This window comes from Cloeon dipterum, chromosome 2 (genome assembly GCF_949628265.1).
Source record: "Cloeon dipterum chromosome 2, ieCloDipt1.1, whole genome shotgun sequence".
Classification (NCBI taxonomy): domain Eukaryota; kingdom Metazoa; phylum Arthropoda; class Insecta; order Ephemeroptera; family Baetidae; genus Cloeon; species Cloeon dipterum.
In genome coordinates this window covers 3438433-3462113 of record NC_088787.1, presented here as the reverse complement: position 1 = coordinate 3462113, position 23681 = coordinate 3438433, and the positions used below count along the sequence as shown (strand labels likewise).

The following is a 23681-nucleotide window of genomic DNA, read 5'->3' as shown; positions in this document are numbered from 1 at the left end:
CCATATCCTTCGTGGGACATGCATGTAAGTATGCCGGATCTCAGGTCACGTGGACTGAGGAAGGGTGAAAATCGTTGCCGATTAATCAAGATGAAATTTGTTTCCAGGAAGAAGGAAACTGCAGCAAAATCCAGAGAGCTCTCACGGGCTGGAAGTGGACGCCGTTGGACCGCGGCTGTGGGTGCTGGACAGTCCGAGCAAAAAGTGTCCATCCAAACTGTGGATCTTCAACCTGGCCGACGACACACTGGAAGACACGCACGAGTTCACCTTCAAAGCGAACCTGCACGACCTGGTGCTGGACGAGACGCCGGACGGGTGGTTTGCATACATGACGTGCACGGGCGCACAAACACATCGTCGTCTTTAGTTTGAAGACCAAGGAGACGCGGCTTGTGGAAACGCCCGCATTGCAATGGACTGCAATCGCCCTGAAAAAGGAACCGAAACAGCTGTACCTGAGCAGAAACAACCTCTATGACCTATATTCGGTTTCCGTGGACGCGGCCCTGATGCGCAATCAAACTGCAAATTTGGAAGCGATCGGAAACTGGAATGCATTTTATTCCTATCGAATGTTGATCGACAGCGCTGGAACACTTTATTCCGCTTTTCATGATCAGAAATATATTTCCTCTTGGAACACTTCCCGGCCATTTCAGGAGCAGCATTTTCATGAAGTATGTCTCAAGAACATAATTAATAATTCATTCTAATTTTACAAAAATTAAATCTCATGAAATTTAAGACCGTCTTTGGGCTTTGATGAAGTTTCTGGGCACACCAATCGATTTTTCAGGGTCGAATTAGGGAAAGTGGATATTTTTCCCGCCAAAACAATATGAATGCGAGAAGTGCGCGTGTGAGAATCTGAAAAAGAAGTCATTCGTACAGGTGGTCTCTCTGCAAGTCCTCAAACCAGCTCTCACGCAAGCGCAGTTCTCGCATATACGTTCATATTGTTTTGGCGGGAAAAAAGTTCGCACGTTGCGCTGCACTTTTTGGATGGAAAAAACATCCAATTTACTGAATTCTAACCTCAAGAATCGATTGGTTTGCTCAGAAACTTCGTCAAAGACGCACTTACACTCAATAAACTGAGCTTTTCATTATGTTGGTTTTAGTTTGACAACCTGGACTCTTATTAGCCGTTTGTTCTTGCCTTGGACCAAAATGACACGCTGTGGATGACGGTGTTTGGGCCTGTCGAATGGCCTAAATGCAGGCTTTTGAAGGCTGTAGTCTCCGATGCCTCGCCAGGTAAATTTCTTCTTAATTCGCTCATTTATCGTGATATTATCTTTTCAATTCCAAAAGGTGCGGAGTAGAAACTGGCTCCTGGCTGTCTAAACGGCACCTGCAACCCTGGGAGGCTTTGGACTTTGAAAACGAGTAGTTTTTTCAATGTTTATTGAGCTTTAAATAAAATTCAAAAACCTTATTGTAGTAAAATTTAATTCGTTTTTTTTTTTGCAAAGTTCAAACCCTTCAATTTCGGCCGTCAGGTGTGGCCCGTGGGTAAAACATTCGGACAGGAGCAATCAAGTAGTAGAATAAATAGCGATAACACTAAAATCCCCAAAATTCTATGCGCACCCTATGATTTTACCCTCCGCGTTATTTGTGTGGAGACGCAAATCATTAAATAATGAGTTACAAATAATTCCCCCGCGCCAATTTTAGTGGGAGGAGGTTGCTGGCTCAACCGCGCTCTTGCAAAGCGGCTGCATCAGGAGCGTGCGATCGGGAGAGGCAAAGTTAATTTTGTACTTAGGCTAAATTGATGAAATTTAAGTAAAATATACTATTTTTAACTAACATAAAGAAATATTTAAAGAATGAAGTTCAATTTTACTGGCTCTAAAGGGATGAAATAATATGTGGTTTTATGCAACGCAACCTGCACTTCTTTTTGTACACTTCAATCATTTTCCAGGTTTTGACGATTGGCGCATGCGCGTGATAAGCAGAAAGGTATAACTGGGACTGGTGGACACCGCCATTTTTACAGAGGGAAATTCTGTTCCCCTCTCTCAGGTATACAGCGCTCACAGTCTGCCCCGTATAGCTGAGAGTGGGGAAATAATCCCGTGTCTGTAAAAATGGTGGTGTCCGCCAGTCCTTCGCGTGTGAGATAGATCGTCAGCGTTTGGTCCGCCACATTTCAGAATTGGTTTGACGAGAGCAACAGACGGTAGAAAACTTAAGCAAGCTTTTCGATATTCGAGCTCTTTGGCTTCTGACAGAAAGCAATCGATATTATGGCTGATGGAAATCTGGGGAAAGTGGCCTCCAAGAAGCTGAAGGCCCTGCAAGATGGGTTTTATACCGACGTTGTCTTCCTTGTGGGTGAAAAAGACGAATCGGCGGAGGTATGTAACGTACCCTTTTTTTCAAATCACGTACATAAAAACGAAAGGAATTCTAAAAATTCAAAAAATTCTAGGAAATTCATGCTGTAAGTTTTGACCTAAGCGTGAGCAGCATGTTTTTCGCGAACCTATTCAACAGCCCACTGACCCTGAAAAGTGACGGAAAATTCAGGCTGAAGAACATCGAGCCTAAAATCTTCAAATTGATCGTCAAGTGAGGGATTTAAAATCATTAATTTTTGGCCCTATATAATATCTATTTAAAATTTGAGGTTTACTCACCTGAGTGAACAGTTGGTGTCCAACGTGGACAGTCTGGAGACCTGCCTGATGCTGGCCTCTGCCGCTGAGGAGTACTTGATGGACGATCTGGCTGAGCACTGCTCCAAGCTGCTTGAGGACAAGTTCCTCAAGGTGGACAACGTGTGGAATGTGCTCAGCGAGCACCACCTGGTCAAAGGCATCGCCTCTTCATGTCTGCAAGTGAGTCGCATGGAAATAAATTGCATGGTGCACGAATTATTTTTATAAATTGCAGTTCTTGCGTTTGGAAACAAGCGAGTGTTTGAAGCACCAAAGTTTTCTTGATGCCAGCGAGGAGGCCATCAAGCTTTTCTTTACTCTCCCAAAGATGTACATTTCTTCAGAGTCTGAACTTTTGGCAGCGTGTCTTTGGTACGCATCAAGCAAAGAGGATGAGAGGTAATAAAATTAATTTTATTAATTTAAGACCATATTTTAAAAAGCAAATTTAATGCCTGCAGGGGTGTGTTCCGTCGATGTTTTCTCCGCGCCATTCGAATTTTTGTTCTTGATTCGGTCGACCTTGCTAAGCTGGCTCATTTTCTTACTCGAGAGGAAAAATTGAGCTTCGCCATCCTGACGAGTCCTTTGATGACATCTAGAGAAGCCTTGCAGCTTTCGCCCAGCCTCTGCCCAATTTCAGAGGGGAGATCGGAAGTGAAAAAGATTGTCGGCTCGCACACGCTGACTTTGATTCCAGACAGCCAAATCCTCGACCCTAGAGAGATATTTCTGGACTTGCCAGAGTTTGAACGGCATGTCGTGCATTACTTCTATCTGCCCAGTGCCCATGATGCTTTCAGTTTGTCTATACAGCCTAAAATAGGCATTAAGATGTTGGGCTTTGAAATCTTCAACGAATTGAACTTATCTCACATAGCTTCTTCTGGAAGTGCCGAAATGTAATTTGTTTCGAATTTTGATTTAAGACAAGAGCTTCGCCGTTCGGCTATACTGTGTGAACTAATGTACTGACTCTTATGTTTTCAGTTTTGCTCCAAAATCGCAAAAGTACACATTCCAGTGCTACGTCTCAAGTCCTAGAGATTTGGGAGAGTTGCTAGTTGATCAATGGGTTTCGCAGGATGAAAATTCAACAACAAATTGCGGCGGTTGGTCTTACATCAGGCTCTCTACTCTAGTTCCTGCGGGCGCAACTTTCACTTTGAAGGCGTGGTTGACCAATAATGCTTACTTGAGAAGGTTGAGCTTCTCTGAGGAAATCCTGAAAAGCATCAACAGGGAAGCCACCATGAATGCCATTGCTCGTGTATCCATCGGTGCATTCGTTTTTAATAGGGAATATGGTTCACTATATTACGAGATCAAAAAACCTGCTGATGACACTTACTGCGTTTTCAAATCAATTCAATTTGCTGACAAAGATTATTAAGAGAAAGAAATGTATTTGTCTCTACACAAATAAATAGCATGAATTCATCTGTGCATTTCATTCAGTGGCAGCCAGATGTGCGATAAAATTGGTTTGCACTGCGCAGGTCCAAGATGGCGTCTGAGTGTTAAAAACAAAAAATCTCTCTTGGGGTTGCTAGAGTTTGTTTTTACGATCCAAAAGACACAATTAGTAAAAGTAATGCAAATTATGTCACAAGTCATAATATTGACGAAATCTTTGTTCTTTTCGCGCATGTTGACGTGACCGTTATCTCGCGCCATGCTCCACCGGACGCCATATCTGCGCGTCGCACGAATCTGGACTCCGCTAATCTAGATAAATTGGAATTAATATTTATGGACGCAAAATTAAAAAGGGTAGTGTCCAGTCCAGCCTCAAGAAAAAAAACTTTTTCATCGAAAAATAAAAAGTCGTTTTATCCCGCCATAATATTATAATTTCAGAAGCCACCACCAGGTGAAATCTCTCATTTTTAGTTCTTTATAATATCTCACCGCACCTGTTCCTGAAACTCTTCTCGTCACAAAAGTCGTCGTGCAGAGGAAATAAAATGATGAGTAATTCGCAACCAGCGAGAATGTGCCGTCTTTGCGGAGTGGTGAGAGGCACCGCGTGCTTGTGGCCAATTTGCAGGATTGCACAAGAGACAATCAATATACCTGCCGATGCAGAACTTGTACAATAGCGGTTGGGTCACCCTGGAAATGGACGACGTTCTCTGCATCGGCTGCATCATCATTCGCGGGCAAGTTGTCTTTCTTATTCCCTATATGACGTAACCAAAATTCAAAATCGATTCTTTCACAGCTTCATCGAAAGAGAAACGCATCGCGGAAAATCAGAAGATTAAGGAAGCCTTAAGGGACGACTGCCTATTAAGAGTAAAATCGTAGCAATAGCCAGAAATAGATGTACAAATATTTTTTTTTAATTCAAGACGAAACTGTCAATTCAACTGCTAAAGGAGCGCGGGGATTCAGGGTGTAAATAAGGAAAAGAAGAAATCACATTACAAAAACCATCGCACTCTCTTATAATTGAATTTGTCAGTCTAACCAAATAGAAAAATTAATTTTTTAAAATTAGAGACGAATAAACATGACCTAACATCTTAATCCCTCTTTTTTTTATTTAATATTGTTCACCGGCCATTCAATAACATGGACTTCTGCGGCAAAGCTAATCGAATGCTCCTTAATTTTGGTTCTTTTAAGTGCCACAAAGAATTCAGGCGAACCAACCAGAGATCAGAGACGAGCTCCTTCCTTCTCCTGATTGGTCGCTGGCGTTCTCGTGGCACTTTTTAATTGGTTCAGACCGCAAACACTGCCAAAAATGACGGTTTTCACTGATTTTCGGCAAATATTTGAATGCCAAACTGTCGGACGAGTGATTCATCTAATTAACCTCACAGGAATCGATTCACTACTTAAATTAAATATTTAATTTTTAGTATCAGGTTTTTTAGTTTTTAGGTGAAAATGCAGAATTTTACTGTGATTGTTGTAAACCTCTCTTATTTTCGTAATTTGCGAAAAGAATATTTTTATTAGCATTTTCGCTTACTATTACAATAATTTAGTTTATTCTTCCAAAAAAAATAGACGAAATCATAAATATCGAGTTTAAAGTACCATAAAGACTGAAATTCAATTACGGTAAGCTGACGATGGACATTTTCTTGAGTACGCAAACAAATTATTCGTTTATGGCGAACGCAATTTATTCTGAATCTAGATTATTCCATAATCATAATACAATTTGCTGATGTGAGGGGCGAATAAGAACCTCGCATTATGCATCATTCGTGTGAAATTTCTTCTTGCTTTTTACAATTTTATCGCGTGAACAAAGGTAATAAAATCTAAAGTCCCCGAAACCAAAATATCTGTGCAGGAAAGTCATTTGCTTTCGTGTCCACTGATCTGCTCGTGCTTGCGAACCTTTTCTTCATTTTGAAATTTCCGGTCACATTGTGAACATTTGAATAGATCCTTGTGCATTTCCACTTGATGTTTGTTTAAATGAGAAATTTTGTCAAATCTGATATCACAGTACGAGAAACATTCGAATTGCCTTCGCAGGTATTGCTCGAAACGGAGTTTCGTGTGCTCTTTTCTCTCTTCCAATGTCCCAAAGTAAATCGAGCACATGGCGCGGTTTAGGCACTTGTATGCATCTTCAAACTTGTGGCGTGTGTAAAAGTGGTACGGTATACTCCGGCGTGTCATTAGTTTTGGTTTTCCATTAGCGTCTAGTCCGCAGTAAAAGCAAGGAACAGAAGATTCCGAAAAATTACGGCATGGCTGCTGAGGGGCGGGAAGGGAAAAATCAATATCTCCCTCGTTTGGCTCGGCCACAGCTGAAAAGCATGACGCGTCACTTTAAAAAAAAACAAATATGGTTTTTTAATGTTACCAGCGGCAGGTTCCACGTCCATAATGGGAGCTTCTTCCATCTCTCTGGAACTAAATAAGAAAATGGTCAGATTTTAAAAGTTTTATTCACTTTAGTGCTTGCCCACGGATGCGAAAGCAGTTGCTGCAAAGAAAGTCGCCAGGTTCGAGCTTGACCATTTTATCATTGTACAAGTCGGGCGTCGGATGGAGGTTGTCCCAATCGGACACGATCACGGTACCCTTGGCTACGTAGCATAGACGACACATTTTCCTACTGTCTTCCTCCGCATTATTTGCTAATTTAATAGTTAATTAATCGCTTTATATTAAATTTGATTTATTTTCGCTTACTGATCGCGGACAGTGGAGTTAAGCTTTGCAAATACGTGAAGAAACCTGGGCAGAATTTGGGGTTCGAAATTGGCTCACTTTTAAAAAAAGAATAGAAATGTAATTTTAATAAATGATTTCCTTATAATTTCATACTTGTCTATGCAGGCCTTGCAGAGTGGAACAGGCGTCAGAAGGGGCAAAGAGTAGCAGTTCTTGAAGTGTTTGCAAAAAAAACAAATTCGCCATCCAATGTCCTCTATGAACTTTTCCAGCGGCATTTTTTTCGCTTCCTGAGGAGTGACTCGCGTGTTTTAACTTGACTCTGCTGCCGCAAAACTGAACACAATAGATTCGTGAGAGGAAAGATATCCTGGTTATTTGGAATAATTCAGAGAGAATGCTAGAAAAATATTCCTGATTCGTTTGTTGCGTCCAAAAATTCGTCTCCGAGATCTATGAAGAGCGTGCTAGGGTTGCCAAACTTCTTTGGAGATCGAGAAAGCAGCGCCAGAGGCAACAGGCTTAAGCTTAAACGCACCGTGTCAAGAATAAGCCAATCAGAACAATCATTGCTTTTTTTCTGATTGGTTGACGAAGCTGTTGCACCACTTTTTGAAATGGTTCAGACCAAAAACCGTTGCCTTTCAAAATACCAAGCTTTGTTTTGGCTGGGTAAAATATTTACAATAATCAAAACGGATTTTCCCAAAAACTATAGGAAAGAAATCATTCTCCTAGTTATTTTAGAGGTTAGAGATTTCGTCAGATTCCGTGCGGCATTAGCGATTTCTTAATTTTTTTTTTATTTTCAGAAGTAATAATTTGTCTATTTTCAATCCAGCACCGAAATATTTCATATTTCAATGTAATCTTTAGGAAGAAAGCGTCCTTTATTCTAAATTAAAATATTAAGAACCAGAAAATAGAAAATCAAATGTTTCACAATCTTAAGACATTCAATTTAAAATAATAAGTCAAAATTATCAAACAAAAATTAATTTATTCGTTACAACTGTCAGACATATTTGAAAGAACAAAAAGGCAAATACTTCTTTCAATATTGGTATAAAGATTCTTGAACTTGCATAATAATAGATTGTCTCAGAACATCATGATGTCCTTGCTTGTTTATAAAAATTAAAGTTGACTCTCATTTGCATTCACAGATGAAAAACTAGACTACCAAAGAAACGAGATGCTTTTCCTACTTTTTGGGCTGCTTGGATTTGAGCAGCAGAGAAAACGGCTTGGGCGCCGCCTCCTTTGGGTTGTACCCTGGCAGAAGGGCGTTGAGGATCTGGTCCAGGTGGCGATTGACCCCAGCATCCTTCTCCTGGACAACTGCATTGCAGCGAGTGCAGCGAGGGCAGCGCAACTTGTCCGAAGCCTCGGCAACCAACTTTTGGTAGCAGAGCTACAAAGACAATTAACATTCAGTTTTCAGTTTGATTAAAAATTATTTAAAACTCACGAGGCAAGCGTTGTGGCCGCAGGACAGGGTGATTGGCTCTTTGACCACCCCTTTGCAGACGCAGCAAGCAAACTTCCTGACCAGGGCAGCGATGAAGTCCTGAAAAGGTTTAAATTTAGAGGGATTTCAAGGAAAGAAGTTTTATTTAAACTCACAGGGTAGCCAAACTGAAGGTGGGCTCTCAGGTCCTCCCAGTTGCTGCCATTGGCCAGGTCTTCCTTGATCAGGGCGTTGACGGTCGGGGGAAGGACGTAGGCCACCCTTTCCTTCTTCAATGTCACTCCTTCCACCGGCAGCTTCCGCTTCAGTGGCCTCTCGTCAATGATACCCTGGAAAACGGAAAATATTTTTAAGGTCTCATAGCTGCTAAATCGAGTAATACATTAATAAAAAAATGCAAATCGAAGAAAAGAGCGATATTTCTTTTCTAAAAATATCCTCACCGCTGATTGACTGGACGCAACGCGCATGTCAGCAGCTTCCACGGTTTCCTAGCAACGGCGTAAGTGTATTGCGCGGGAGATTCTGTCATGCGTTCAGCCAATCAGCGTCGGGAATTCTTGGGAGAAAATAAATTTTGTTGCGTAATTTTTTATATTTTCATTCCAATCAGTTATACTGGTAAATAATGTGTTTGGCGCAGTTTTAAATCAATAGACCGTCTCTGCAACTGCAATAAGGGCAATAAGAGACCAAATAATTGGTTTTCCACTCATCAGAACAAGGAGAATGGTAAGCAATAACATACAACTCAATTTTAACTCTCTTTTGACGATTTTTTAGAAATATATTTAGTAGAATTGCATGTTGTGCCGACTCTAAGGGACTCAGAGGGTTCAATTGTAGAGTATTTCTTGCACAATGAAGTGAATTTAAAGAAAAAAAAGTGAAATATTACCTCGAGGAAGCCGACGCCCCTGCTGATCATGAAATTCACGCCGCTCATGGACCACGGAGGAGGCTCATTGTCGTCTCTCCTCAGCTCAAACCTCCACACTGCGCCCTTCTTGAAGTACCTTTTCACCTTGAAAATTCCCTCGTACCTGTTAATACCGCGTTGAATGAGAATTAAATCAAAAAAGAAAATAAAAAAGCGGACCTGTAGCCCTCAGGAGGGGCGAATCGGGACACCTGTCCGAATCTGTGGCCGCGGACGAGTCTGATGGGCAGGCCTTTCATCCAGTCGACGGACACGGCGCCCTCTTTCGCGTTCAGTCCAGCGTAGCAAGACTGCGCCAGCGCCCTACGAAAGAAATAAATTCCAGTAAACGCGAAAGAACAGCAAAAACCAATTTTACAGATCTAGTCCGGCCAGTCTGCGGGGTCTGGTCTTGGAGTCGCGGCCGCCCGACACCTCGAGCCAGTGTCCGTCGTCGTAGTCGCCTTCGAGGCTGTCCGACAGACACAAGCTCTGCACTCCGACGTTGATGGCGCCGCACATGGACGCCTCCAGCGACCGGTGCACGCCCCAGAAGCACACCTGGCAGCCAATTAAAACCAAATTCAAGGCTAAAAACACTCACGTCCTTCCTGGAGGCCCAGAGTCGGCCGCTGGGCACGCCAGGGATTTTCCCAAAGTGATTTTCTGGCACCACCACGGCCGCACTGACAGGCGGGACAGCCGTCTTTGGCGTCTTCGGCTCCTCCTTGGCCTTGGAACCGTCCTTGCTGCCGAACATGGCCTGCATTTCTTCCTCCACAAAGCAGCAACCTGTGCACAACCTGAGACAAATAGAAACAATATAAGATGAGTTTGATCTCTTGGAAAGTGCTTCTGAGAATAAATAAAATTCAGCAGTTACGCCCCCTCTTCGCCTGCGGATCATTTTCACGCTCATCAAAGTCTTTGAGAAATTCATTGGAACCCTTAAATCTGAACGTCAAAAAGGGGCGTAACTAATATAATCAAGGGAATAGGGTTATTTCCTGGCACGCTTTACCTGATAAACAGTCAAAAAGATAATCTGGTGATTATATCAGTCAAAAGAGACTCACCACTTCTTGTCACTGTCGAGATTTTTGGATGCCGAGTTGGCGCAGGCCACGTGACATGAGTTTATGCAATCGCCGCACGTGATTAGCGCTTTTTCTCCACCTTTTTCGCCGCAGACAACGCAGCAGCACGCTCGGCACTTCACACTCGGGTCTTCAAAGCAACGATCGCACGCTGAAATTTAATCATTATATTTTATATTTTGACGGATCTTCAATTTTAATTCAATAATTAGCCTAACAAATGCAAAGTATTTAAATTTAATAAATCCTATTAATCTAAAGAAGAAAATTTTTAATAAAATAAAAAATACTCACGCTTCCTGAGGCTGATCCAGTCTCCTTCCTTGGTCCACTGCTCTCGCGGCACCAATTCTGGGAATTTGAGCGCATTGTGGACGAAGAAGATGCGCTGGTCCTTGATTTGTTCCCGAGACGAGACAAACACCGTTCCAAACGCCATTTTGACGACGTTCGCCGCCTTCTCCACTCGGCTCACAACCACCTTGAACCTGAAAAGAGCAATTTGAACCCTTCTAAAATTGATTTAAGGTCTTATTTACCATCCCCTTTGATTCTTTGTCGTTGGCATGAAGGCCAGCAGGCACACGCCCTTTTCCAGGTCCTTGGCGGCAAGCTCGACGCTCCTGCCCGGAGCCAGAAACTCCAGCCCGACAGAGTTCTCCACGTTTCCAGACCTTTTTGTGTCCCAATTAATAATTTGCAAAAATATAAACAATATTTCAGGCAAACTGACCGTTTGTTACGAACGCGGAAGGTCGGATTTCCTTCCTCGTCGGAGGTGACGCCCACGATGGAGGCCTCGTGCCACTCGCCGCTCGTCCTGTCTTGCCAGAGCACAGCGTCCTCAACCTGTGAAATTTGCAGAGTCATTGCCAAACGACTAATTAATTTTACTAAATAAAAAGCCCACTTCAAAAAAGCCTCCGCTGGCCGCCGGGTTTTTCTTGCTCCTCGTCGCCATTCCCGAAGTGTTCCCTTTCCTTGCTGTCTCAAGCAACGGCACACGCTGATTTCGCTTCATCTGCGGAATTAAATTGAACCCAAGAGTCAAAAATCAAAGATCAAAATCGGAAAGTTGACACGCACGTCGCCGTCTCGCCACAAGAATTTTTTCAAGTTCTAAAAGGCACATTTTGTTGCGAGCGCACCCCGTTTTTAGACGATTCTTGAGTACCCTGAGGGTTTAGAGACCTGAAAAGAACTAACCTTGCTGCTGGCAGAGACTAGAATCCGTGTTTCAGCTCAATTTCTGGCTGCGTCAGCCCTGCTTTGTTTTCATCTGAATTCTGAAAGCTTCTAGAAACAATGACGAAATTATGGCGCGCAAACATTAGGGGAGCGAGTAAAGGAGCTAAGAACTTGGACTTCTAAAGTGTTTATTTCGACTTTAATCCCAACAAAGAGTTTAAGTTACACTTACATAATTTGAACAATATATTTTGCTTGGTTTCAAACTCAAATTGTTTACGTTATTACTCTTTTTTTGGACAACTTTTTAATTTTTTCTTTTACTCCTTTGCAAACCTTTTGTTATGACGTCACGTTCTGCAATAATTCTTATGAAATTGCCGAACTTGCCAATTAATTAATCAGGTTTCTATCTGCAAAACTGATTGAACGCCTTTTTAAAATGTGTTATTTTGTCCGACGACGGGCAGAGTATTATATAGATCTCCCTGAAAGGCTCAACTATCTCCCGGCATATTGATAAAATATTGTGAAAAATTGCCTGAACAATGCGAACAAAAAAAGTTAAAAATATTAGATTTTAAAATTGAATTGCATTAATGCAATAATGATTATTTACAAAGAGGTGGTAATTTAAATTAGTACGTGCTTTTCCAGCAGAAAATTTTATTTAAATATTTTGCAAAGTTTTGGGGAGAAATTTGTAGTGATTTGAAAAACGGTCTGATTTTGGAAAACCTCACACGGACAGACGTGCCCCACCAAGGGGCATCGACCAGTGCCAGAATCATCGCCCTACGACCCACAGGGCCCTCTACCAGGGCTCCAAATACAAAAGTTTGAAATTGTAACATACCCACGTTTTTGCCTTTTAAAAATTAATAATGCGGCTGCGCTATTAGTCGTAAAATAAAAATCTAAAGTTGGTTAAACGCGACGTAAAATTTTGCTCTGAAAAAATCTAAAGTGGCCTCCGTCCCACCACAGACGGCACAGACCGAGAGGCCCCCAAAAGTATGCACAAAAATCCCTGTAATGGGCCGAAGGGTAATTATGGCTGCTTCAGACTTCGTTTTACATCGAAAGATGTTGATTGACCGGGGTTCGCGCCAATATTTGGGTTTGGAAGAAAAGGAAACTGTTTGGTCGCGCGGCCCTCTGAAAAGGCGGCTGGGATTTGAAATTCTTTGGGGCAGGTAGTGGACGCTTTAATCGGATTTTTCGCAACTAGAGAATAATAACCACCTCACGCGTATTGGTATGGTTAGAAATAACTTCTTTTATATTTTTTGAAATAACGGAGAGCATTAATCAAGATAAAAATTCATATCCATCATTGTGTCAACAAAAGCAGGAACAAGGAATTTCTTTTGAAGACGATTTTCGTGGTAGCGAACAATTCCAGGAATTCGAGCCAAAAAATGTCAAACATTTATAATAAATTCCAAGAATCTTTCAGCAAAATACAAAAAACACTCTTTCCCCTGAGTTGGTGAGCCGATATTCTCCCTCAAAGATTTTCATTCTCAGACGGGCTACGCTTGAAGGAAAACGCGTCGACTTGGGCTCGCGACAATGGAAGCAGAAGGAAAATGCGTTAAATGCCTGATAGAAGATAAGGAACTCGACGATGAATGCCTCAAATGTATAGTGTAAGGAACCGTCCAGGGCCTTTTTCAGATATATATTAACTTCAGATATTATATTATTGTTTTTCAGAGCGCGTGAGTTGAATTTGATGGAGATTTCAGAACCTTCGAATGAACAGATTTCTGAGCAAACGGACAACCAGCTGTCGAATAATGAAACTTTGGCAGCGGTGAGCGTGGCTGTCAATGAGCCGCAAGTCGAACAGACTGCAAGACAGGATCCGCGTGCCAATGAAATCGTGGTTGTCGTGATTACTTTACCGCCGGAATATCCAAATACATTCGAACAAGAACAAATAACTACGGTTATTTTATCTTACTTTGGTGTTTGTCCTGCTTCAGGTTAGCTCATTCGAATGATTTCATTGAATTCTTTTTAAGTGAAAATAATAATATTTTAGAGGGCATTTGTGAGAGCTTAAGTGCTGGGATTCAAGATCAAATTACGGATTCAACGGTTGAATCTGCAGTCTCAGTCAGCAGGATTGATCCTGGTGAGAAATTGTTTCGTGATATTTGTCAGTAAAGAAAGAATAAGCCTCTCTTCGATTGATATGTAGATGACAAAAAAGAATGGCATATTTTCAAAGCATGTTTTTTGTTCTTCAAAATTTAATTTCCAGAACCTTCTACAAGTGGCCAAAAGCGAAAGAGGAACGCGACTACCGATTCAGCGGACGCGAAGAAAATCTCAAGGGCCAATGAAAGGAAAGCAAATGAGAGTCAGGATAAAAAAAGATATTGGAAGGGCGTCTGCCAGGTGTGCAATGGCAAGGAATATGGCGACATTTATGTTCACTTGCGCACTCACAAGAATAGAGCACAAAAATCGAAAGACCAAAACGAAAAAAACTATACACACAAGATTGAAAAGAAAAACGGAGTGAAAACATTGGTACGTGTACCAAAGACCGATGGTCACATGAAAAAAGCGGTGAGAATTTTCAAGTGTGATATTTGTGCACATTAATTACTCTTCGTTTAAAAAGGATCGTTTAGAAGCTCTGGAAAAAACAATCAAATGCCATCTTTGTACAAAATTATTTGCGACAGAGGAAAATCTGAGGAGACACGTAAATGATTGTCATGCTATTACGTGGGAATGCCGCGATTGCAATCAAAGAATGACATACAATCAAAAGAGAAATCACAAACATCCAGTTAAGCCGAATTGGAAAAAAATTTAATACTCTCACGTCAAGGTGTAAACTGAACCAGAATCCAATTTTCGCAGCGCAACTGAAATGGAAAAGAAATTTAGAATTAATCAACTTTTAATATCTTTTAGAAAAGTTAAAACTTTAAAATTGCACGTGGAAAGCTTTTTACAGCCATTATACTGATGGTCATTTAATTTAAAAGTGAAAAATAAAGCTGCCATGTGTATATCCGTAAGAAAATAATTTAAAAATTTATGACAACAAGTTTGTGCTGTATTTTATCAACACTTGAAATAGAATGAAATTTAAATATTGTAATTTATTCTTAGAATGGTACTGTTTTCCAGCCATTGCTATTTTTGTATTCTCTTTTAATAACCACGCACTGTAAGCTAGACTCTTTCTCCTTGGCTTTTCCTAGGAGCTGTCTTACATATTTAAAATAAAATCAATCAGCGATAGACTTTTTGCCTTTATCTTTATATTTTCCAGCATATTGCTTTATTCTCTAAAGATTTTTTTACAATCTTGGCCGTTGTTGTTTTGGTTTATCGCACCTGCCGAGGAGCAAGAGGCCGCATGTAAGAGTAATTGACGAGCGTGTTTTGCCATCTCGTTTACTTTGTATAAAAGACGGAGATTTTTTCGTTCATTTGCGTTTCGCTCGAGAGCTGTAATTTACATCTTCCATTTAAAAATGAAAGTTTTCCGATTCAACAATTGATATTTTTAAGCCTGCTCTTTATTTCATTTTATGGCATTTTATGTTGAAGTTTGGAACAGAAGGTGGAGGTTTGACAAATCAATAAAGCAATAAAGGCCTCAGCCGCGTAGTTTTGAAGCGGTGGTTGGCTCGATTCCAGCCAGTTGGAAGCGAAGCATTTTTAAGCCAAATTAATTAATGAAGTGCGTAAAAGTCTAAAGACGTTTTTCCCCTTTTAATTTTTGTTTTTACATTTTGACTCAAAATCAGCAAAGTACATTTCCATTTTTCAATTTTCTAAATCGATTGATTTCATAAAATGTTTTTTAAACACCTTTTCTAACCTCCAACTATTCATTATATGCAAAAGTGTATTTTTCCGCCTTCAGTTCGGGCAGCTTTTGCAGCCCGCAACAAAGTGGCACGCGACTCATGTGACGTCAGCGGCGTTGAATAAACTGGAGGAGGGGGAAGGCAGGCAGCCGACAGAAAAACCAAGGAAAGGACGAATGACTTCTCCCAGTCAGAAAAATAATTAAAATCTAAACTATTGCTCTCGACTTTGATGATTGCCAGTTTTCCGACGTTCGGGAAGAAAATAAATCTGGTATCGCACTGGAAATTGAAATTTGGTGGAGAGTGTGAGAAAACAAACTCCCGTGTTAAAGAAATAATTATTCAAAATTACTTTTGTCTGCTAAATTTTATTATTGCATAATTAACAATGCATCATTTCACCGAAGATTCTTTTTCTACCTCTTTTGCTTGTTAATAGTTTTAATTACTATGAATTCACCATCAGCTGAGGTGTACTCTAAATTCATCGATCAGAAATTTATATCTAGGACATTAAAATAAAGAACGTAAATGAGCTTTGTGACTTGGGAGTTAATTGACCAAAGGCAATTCAGTTCTCCGACGCACCATTGGGTTTGAAAGGAAGAGAAGAGAGAGTGGCCTCAATGAGATAGGTCTGGAGGTAAAATAGCTTAATCACTAATGTGTTATTTATTTATTACAATAAAATTCGCCAAATGCTTTATAAATTGAAGGTTGTTAGCTTCGAATAATTTAATGCCGCACCCTTCAAAAACGATAGATTTGCCTAAGTTTCTTCCAGCGTTTACTTATCCTTCTCGTTTACCCTGTAATCCACCTGACGACCCTGACGAACTGCAGCTGTTTCGATCTCATTCGCGCCATTTCGAGTCGCCGTGATGCCGCTCGTGAAGCCGCTCTGCCGCGTTTGCGAGCGTCCGACGGCGGACGGCGCTGTCGAGGCTTCCCAAGTGGACAAGGAGAAGCTGCAGACTTGGTTCTTGAACGTCTGCGGCCATGAATTGGCAGAGGAAATCGAGGATGAAGATCTGATTTGCAGTTTCTGCATCTTGCACGCTGAGTGAGTTTTGAAATGCGATTATGTTTCCCCGAATAAACATTTTTCCCCAGATTTCTGGCCAGACAACTACCTGAATATGACAATCTTGCTTGGTGGCCAACAAATGTGCAGCTGGAAGGCACCCTGAAGGAATTACGCAAAAAATATTTTGGTAATTTTGCTTCTACTTGAATTGAATTGACTCAAAAATAGATTCATTTTTTATTAAAATTAACCTAAATGCCGAAATATAACTTGTAAATTATTTGGATTGTTGCAGAAGGGAAAGCGGAGCAGTGCTGGGTGCAGCTGGAGAAGATTGAGCTGCCGAAAAGCGAGACGGAAGAAAATGCGGAGCACGAGAGAAAGTCTGATGGTCGAAAGAGCAAGAAGAGATGCTTCTACTGTAGACAAGTAGTCGCAAACATTAGTAGTCACATGAGAAAGAAGCATGAGAATGCCATCAGGTGTGACTATCATAATTGTGTCACATATTTCCACACTGTCGAGGAAAAGGACAAACACACCAAGGAAGTGCATGAAAAGTCCAAAGCAAGGAAATTGTTCAAGTGCAATTTTTGCGAGAAAGAATTTCGGTGGTCCGGTGACATGAGAAGGCATATTCGTCGTTTTCATTTCGAGTTTCGTGTCAGATGCAAATTCATGGGTTGCCTATGCTATTTCAAATCAGAACCAGAAATGATTTTCCACTTTGATTCTGTTCACAAGAAAGAAGATGAGGAAAAAGCCTACAAGTGCTACCATTGCGAGTTCAAATCTAAATCGAAACATAATTTGTTGCTTCATATTTCTCGTTTGCATTTACCAAAAATGATCAAGTGCAATACATGCTACAAAATGTTTTCCACCAAGCAGCATCTGGCAAAACATGCAAGAGATGATCATAAATTTCGGGTGTGCTCAATTTGCAATTCAGATGTTATTCTGAGAGACATGAGTCGCCATTTGAAGAGAAAGAACTGCACGCACTGCAAGAAAGAATTTGAATGCTCAGGTTTGTACCAGTCACACTTGAAAACATGCAGAACAACTCTCTTCAAATGTGACAAGTGCCCAAAGGCATTTAAATTTCATGCTTTGTTGAATTACCACGTGAAAAGGAAACACAGAAACAATTCCTGGAGTGGTTTGCAGCACAAAAATCTTGGATTCAAGTGCGAGCCGTGCAAGAGGTACTACAAAAGTGAAAAACAACTGAAAGCCCACTTGAATTACACTCACAAGAGACTGAATTTGAAGCACTGCGCTCACTGTCCAAAAAGCTTCACTGATTTTGCACACTTGGAAAACCACTTGGCTGTTGAACACAATTTGATTGAACGCAAATTGGAATGTGACCAGTGTGAAAAGAAACTCGTTTCCTCGTATTTCTTGGCTAAGCACAAGAGGGAATCACATTTGAAAAACAAACTTCTGGAAACGTGCAAGGTTTGCAGAAAAACGATGTATTGCCATAACGTGAAAACACATTTACTGCAAATTCACGGCATAGACAATCCTTAGCTGTGCCCATTTTTGTAAGGTTGTAGAAAAATCGATAACTTAAAGTACAGAAATGATTAAAATGCTAAATAGCATAAATTTGTTTTGTGAAACTGATATTTGTAATTCCATATTTTCGTTTTTTATTATTTTCTCCAGATTCATCAAATCAAGTAGACAAGCACTTGTTAGCTGTAAAATCTGGGTTTCGGGAAATTCTGTTTATTTGGTCTTTATATCAATTTTGCGGAATCGATTAATAAGCAATAATCCTGCGTTTGTAACTAAAGTTTCTGATAATAATATGTGTAAAAAACATAGTGTAATTTCTTTATAATGACCACTCTTAACTTTCAAAATTGATATCAATTTTTGGTTCAGTTTGACGCCTTCAGATCGTACAGCTTATGCAACCGGCAACAAAAGTGGCACGCGACTCGAATGACGTCAGCGGCAACGAATGGTTTGGAAGAGGGGGTGGTAAAAGAAGGCCGACAGCACCACCAACGAATGAAAGAATGAATGACATTCCCAGTGAGAGAGAGCAGGCGTTCAGGAAAGACTGCGTAGATACGAAATTTGTTTAGTGCGGAAAGGAGTTTTTTTCCGTGTTTTTTCCTCCCATGCCACCAACGTGTTGAACAAAAACAAACCTCCATAATTGTGAAAGACCGAAATCTCAAGACACGTGAGATAGAAAGAATAAGTCAGTCTTGTTCGCGTTCTCTTTTCAAAAAAGTTTAGTTAATCTTGACCAAGTTTACTCATGTAATCCTAGTCATAAATAGAAGTGGCAGCGCAAATTTAGGCCAGTCAAAAAATATGCAAAAAATTGGAAACATTGTCTCTTTTCGTGTAAATCATAAGCAAAGATTTAGCAAAAATGCTCATTTTCGGACTTCAAACCCTTAAATATTGGAAATTTTGGTATCAAAAAATGCGTAGCGTTACATGAGACCAATTACAAAACCCTGGGTTATAACACTGACCATGAGGTATTTTTAAAAAACGCGTTTTTGGCACTAGTTTGATTTTGCGCTAACCCCTTCTTGTCCCTCGTTTATTTTATTTTGAGTCAAAAGACACGTAATTAATTTTTTTAAGGTTTTCAGGGTTAAGTCAATGTCCAATATCGGCTGTTTGAAAATACATATTAGTAATTCGAAAATTGGTCCAATTTTGAAAACCTGAACACGCGTGTCTTAGCAATTGACTGGTGTCTGAGTTATTACCCTGCGGCCAATAGGGCCCAGGCAGGACCCTGAAAACCAAAACTTGAAAATTAGGACATTATAACACGGCTCCTATTTGCCGCAGAGGCTAAAATTAATGGTCCTTAAGCCTAGAAAACCCGCGCTAAAAGACACCATTTCTTTTGAACTTTATTTTATTTCACCTTTGGGCCGGAGGGTGATTTTGACTACTCGACCTTTCATTTCGCACCGAAAGGCATCGATTGGCCGGCTTTCGTGTCCGTATTTGCGTTTGGATTGATTGTGTTCAATAAAAGAATTAAATTATTTATTTCGTCTGCGATTTCAATCATATCAAAGCTGGAATGGAAACTCTCCCGCGCATCAGCTGCTTGCATTCGCCCTTTGAAAAGCTCTTAGCACCGACCTGAGAAAAAACAGAGAAGAGGATCCGCACCTTTGAAGAGCTGTTTTGCACGGGATTATCGCCCTACGGCCCACAGGGCCCCACCTGGACCCCGAACACCAACGTTTAAAATGTGATAAACCACGTTTTTTGCTTTTAAAAATTAATATTTCGGCTGCTATTGGTCGTAGATTAGAAATCCAAAGTTCGTTAAACTGTACATAAAATTCTGCTCTGAAAGAATCTAAAGTGGCCTCCGTCCCAAAACCAACCGAAAGTATGTTGAAAATGTATGCACAAAAATCTCTGTTTCTTCTAATATTTTTAATCAGCTAATGGACCGCAGGGTAATTTTGGCTGCTTTTCAGACTTCGTTTCGCATCAAAAGGCGTTGATTTATCGGGTTTCGCGTCAAAATTTGGGTTCGGAAGAAAAGGAAACTGTTAGGTCGCGCGGCCCTCTGAAAAGGCGGCTGGGCTTTGAATTTCTTTGGGGACGGCAGTGGACGCTTTAATCGGATTTTTCGCAACTAGAGAATAATACCCACATCACGCGTATTGGTATGGTTAGAAATAACTTCTTTTATAATTTTGAAATAACGGAGAGCATTAATCAAGATAAAAATTTCGATCCATCATTGTGTCAACAAAAGCAGGAAAGAAGGAATTTCTCTAGAAAGAGGATTTTCGTGGTAGATAACAATTCCAGGAATTCGAGCAAAAAAATGTCAAATCTTTATAAGAAATTCCATGAATCTTTCAGCAAAATACAAAAAACACTTTCCCCTGAATCGATGAGCCGATATTCTCCCGCAAAGCTTTTCATTCTCAGACGGGCTACGCGTGAAGGAAAACGCGTCGGCTTTGGATCGCCACAATGGATTCAGAAGACAAATGCACTAGGAAAGGATGCACAGAAAAAAAGCAACGCGGCAACTATTGCGTCGCTTGTTATGTGTAAGAAAAAGTCCAGGGCTTTTGTTCAGATAAATTAATTTTCAGATTGTTTATATTTGTTTCAGCTTGAATGAGTTTCCTTGTGAGGAATCACCACCTCCAGACGAACAGAACTCTAAGGAAGCGAGCGACCAGCTAGGAAAGGAAGAAACTTTGGCAGCAGTGAACGCTGCTGCCGATGAGCCGCAAGTGGAACAGACAGCAAGACAGGTTCCGCGTGCGAATGAAAACGGGGTTGTTTCGAACGCGAATTCCTTACCACCCGAATGTCCGAAGATATTCGAACAAGAACCAACTTCGGTTAATACTTCTAACTTTGGTGTTTGTCCTGCTTCAGGTTAGCTCACTCGAATGATTTCATTGAATTCTTTTTAAGTGAAAATAATATTTTAGAGGGCATTATTTGTGAGAGCCAAAGTGTTGCGATTCAAGATCAAATTACGGATTCGACGGATGAATCTGTAGTCTCAGTCAGCAGGATTGAACCTGGTGAGAAATATTTTCGTGATATTCGTCAGTAAAGAAAGAAAGCCTCTCTTCAATTGATATATGTAGATGGCAAAAAATGAATAATACATTTTCAAATCATTTTATTTGCTTCAAATTATTATTTGTGAAATTTTCACGTTGCAGAACCTTCAACAAGGGGATACTCAGGTCAAAAGCGGAAGAGGAAACCGAATACCGATTCAGCGGACGCGAAGAAACACTCAAGAGCCAAGAAGAGGAAAGCAAACGGGAGTCGGGATAAAAAAAGACGTTGGGAGGGCGTCTGCCAGGTGTGCAATGACATGGAATATGGCAACATTTATGCTCACTTGAAGGTTCACAAGAATAGAGCACAAAAATCAGAAGAACAAAACAAAAAAAACTATACACACAAGATTGAAAATAGAAACGGAGTGAAAACATTGGTACGTGTACCAAAGACCGATGTGCAGATGGAAAAGCTAGTGAAACAATTCGAGTGCGATATTTGTGCACGATTCTCAGCATACTTAAAGGGTAATTTAGAAGCTCACATCGTACGCAAGCATTTGCCAGCTCCGCCAAAAACAATCAAATGCGATTATTGTCCAAAATTATTTGCGACAGAGAATAATCTGAGGCAACACATATCAATATGTCATGCTATTAAGTGGGAATGCCTCGAGTGCAAACAAAAAATGACAATGAGTAAAAAGAGATCTCACAAACATCCAGTTAAGCCGAATTGGAAAAAAAATTGATACTCTCGCCAAGGTGTAAATTAAACCAAAAAGAAATTTGGAATCAAAAAACTTTTAGATTTAGCTAAAGATTTTAAAATTCCATGAAGAAAGCTTTGTACAGCAATTTTGAAATTGTAAAATATAGCAAATCATGTGTATATATCAGTTAGAAAATTTTTAGGACGTAAGAATATGCAAATGACAAGCAAGATTGTGCTGCATAAAATCAACACTTGAAATTGTATGAAAAAAATAAATTTTTAGCAACAATAGAAAAAAATTATTTTTTCTTAACAAGCCTGAAAATCCGAAAATGCTGCCACTGGTATTTTGGTGTGCTCTTTTCATAGCTCACCAAACCACAATAATTTTGAATGATTCTCCTTGGATTTTGTTAAGAACTGTCTGACATATTTAAAATAAACTAAATCAGGATAGACGTTTTGCCTTATTCTTTTCTAGACTAATGCTTTTTCTCTGAAGATTTTTTATAATCTAGGCTCACCAGCCTATTGAGTTATTTGAGCGTTTCGAAACACTTTATTAGCACTTAGTTATAGTTTAGGGCGGATATTACCCAAAATATCCAGTTTTCAGCTCGTGTAGCAAAGAGACAGCTGTTTCTTCCAAATCTCCTGAGCAAGGTATAAATTTTGGCGCCATCTCTAGGTTTTATGTTGAAGTTCGGGACAGAAGGTGGAGGTTTGACACTCAATAAAGCAACAAAGGTCTCAGCCGCGTAGTTTTGAAGCGGTGGCTGGCTCAATTCCAGCCAGTTGGAAGCGAATCATTTTATAAGGCATACACAAACTGCTAACTATTTTATGAAAGTGCATACAAGTCTTAAGACGATTTGCCCATTTTAATTTTGTTGAAAATAATTCTGTTGTCGCAATGCAAATTTTATTTCGGGGGCTCGAGCGAGAAGACAACCCTTAAGTTAAAAAAATTAACTAATCATTTTAATGCTAATTTAAAATTGCAAAATTACCAATATATTGTAGATATAACTATTCGAGGAAAGCAGCATTCATATTTTTTATTCCACATCTCTCTAACATCTATCAGAAGAAAAGACCAAATTCAACTCTATTGCAAACAGTAAAAATTTAAACCTCATTTGCCTGCTCAATAATTTTAATGCACCAGTCGCGGATGTAGTTTTCGTGGATCAGAAATTTCAATGACGGTCATTAAGAAATAATGAACATCAGTGAGAATTACGACTTGAGATAAAATTAACAAATGGCAAAGGTCGTGCCACCTCGTTTCCTCAGACGCGCCATTGAGTTTGAAAAGAAGAGAAAGAGCAGAGAATACTTTTGTGCTTGCCGCTCTATTTTTATAGGAGAATGATCCAGAGTTGAATTGACTTCAAAACACTTTTAAAATTGATAAAAATCACAATGTGAAATTGATGATTAATACAGAAATAATAAAAAAATCGATAAATCTTCACTTCCGTATTTTATTCTTTCGTCTCAAATCGATAGATTTGCTCAAGTTTCTTCCGGCGATTCCTTCTCCTTTTCGTTGACCCTGTAATCCACCTGACTACCCTGACGAACTGCAGCTGTTTCGATCTCATTCGCGCCATTTCGAGTTGCCGTGATGCCGCTGGTAAAGCCGTTCTGCCGCGTGTGCGAGCGTCCGACGGCGGACGGCGCTGTCCAGGCTGTCCAATTGGACAAAGAAAAGCTGCAGACTTGGCTCTTGAACGTCTGCGGCTACGAATTTGCAGAGGAATTCGAGGATGAAGATCTGATTTGCAGTTTCTGCATCTGGCACGCAGAGTGAGATCATTAAGTTGGAATTTTTTCCCCGATATTAACCTTTTCCCTAGGTTTCTGGCCAGAAACGTACCTGAATTAGAAAATCTTGCTTGGTGGCAAACAAATGAGCAGCTGGACAGCACCTTCAAGGAATTACGAAAAAACTATTTTGGTAATTTTGCTTCTTTAATTAAATGCCGTAAACATTATTTTCACTGGTTTTATTTTTACAAACAAATTGAATAAGTTTG

General features: G+C 40.3%; 2 protein-coding genes across 2 annotated transcripts; one reads left to right on the top strand and one right to left on the bottom strand.

Annotated features, from left to right (window-relative positions):
* The first annotated feature begins 2251 nt into the window (after nucleotides 1-2251).
* LOC135937360 (uncharacterized) lies at nucleotides 2252-2903 on the top strand. The gene is made up of 3 exons (XM_065480510.1): nucleotides 2252-2372; nucleotides 2447-2586; nucleotides 2645-2903. The coding sequence occupies exons 1-3, from the start codon at nucleotides 2262-2264 to the stop codon at nucleotides 2901-2903; spliced, it is 510 nt and encodes a 169-aa protein (XP_065336582.1). The 5' UTR covers nucleotides 2252-2261.
* Nucleotides 2904-7810: 4907 nt separating this feature from the next.
* On the bottom strand, nucleotides 7811-11639 carry LOC135935920 (E3 ubiquitin-protein ligase UHRF1-like). The gene is made up of 13 exons (XM_065478550.1): nucleotides 11518-11639; nucleotides 11222-11332; nucleotides 11045-11160; nucleotides 10851-10985; nucleotides 10606-10799; nucleotides 10291-10462; nucleotides 9819-10017; nucleotides 9594-9775; nucleotides 9395-9538; nucleotides 9194-9338; nucleotides 8451-8624; nucleotides 8296-8394; nucleotides 7811-8238 (listed from the first exon to the last, which is right to left on the bottom strand). Exons 2-13 carry the CDS (start codon nucleotides 11330-11332, stop codon nucleotides 8029-8031), a joined length of 1881 nt encoding a protein of 626 aa, XP_065334622.1. The 5' UTR covers nucleotides 11518-11639; the 3' UTR covers nucleotides 7811-8028.
* Nucleotides 11640-23681: the final 12042 nt, after the last annotated feature.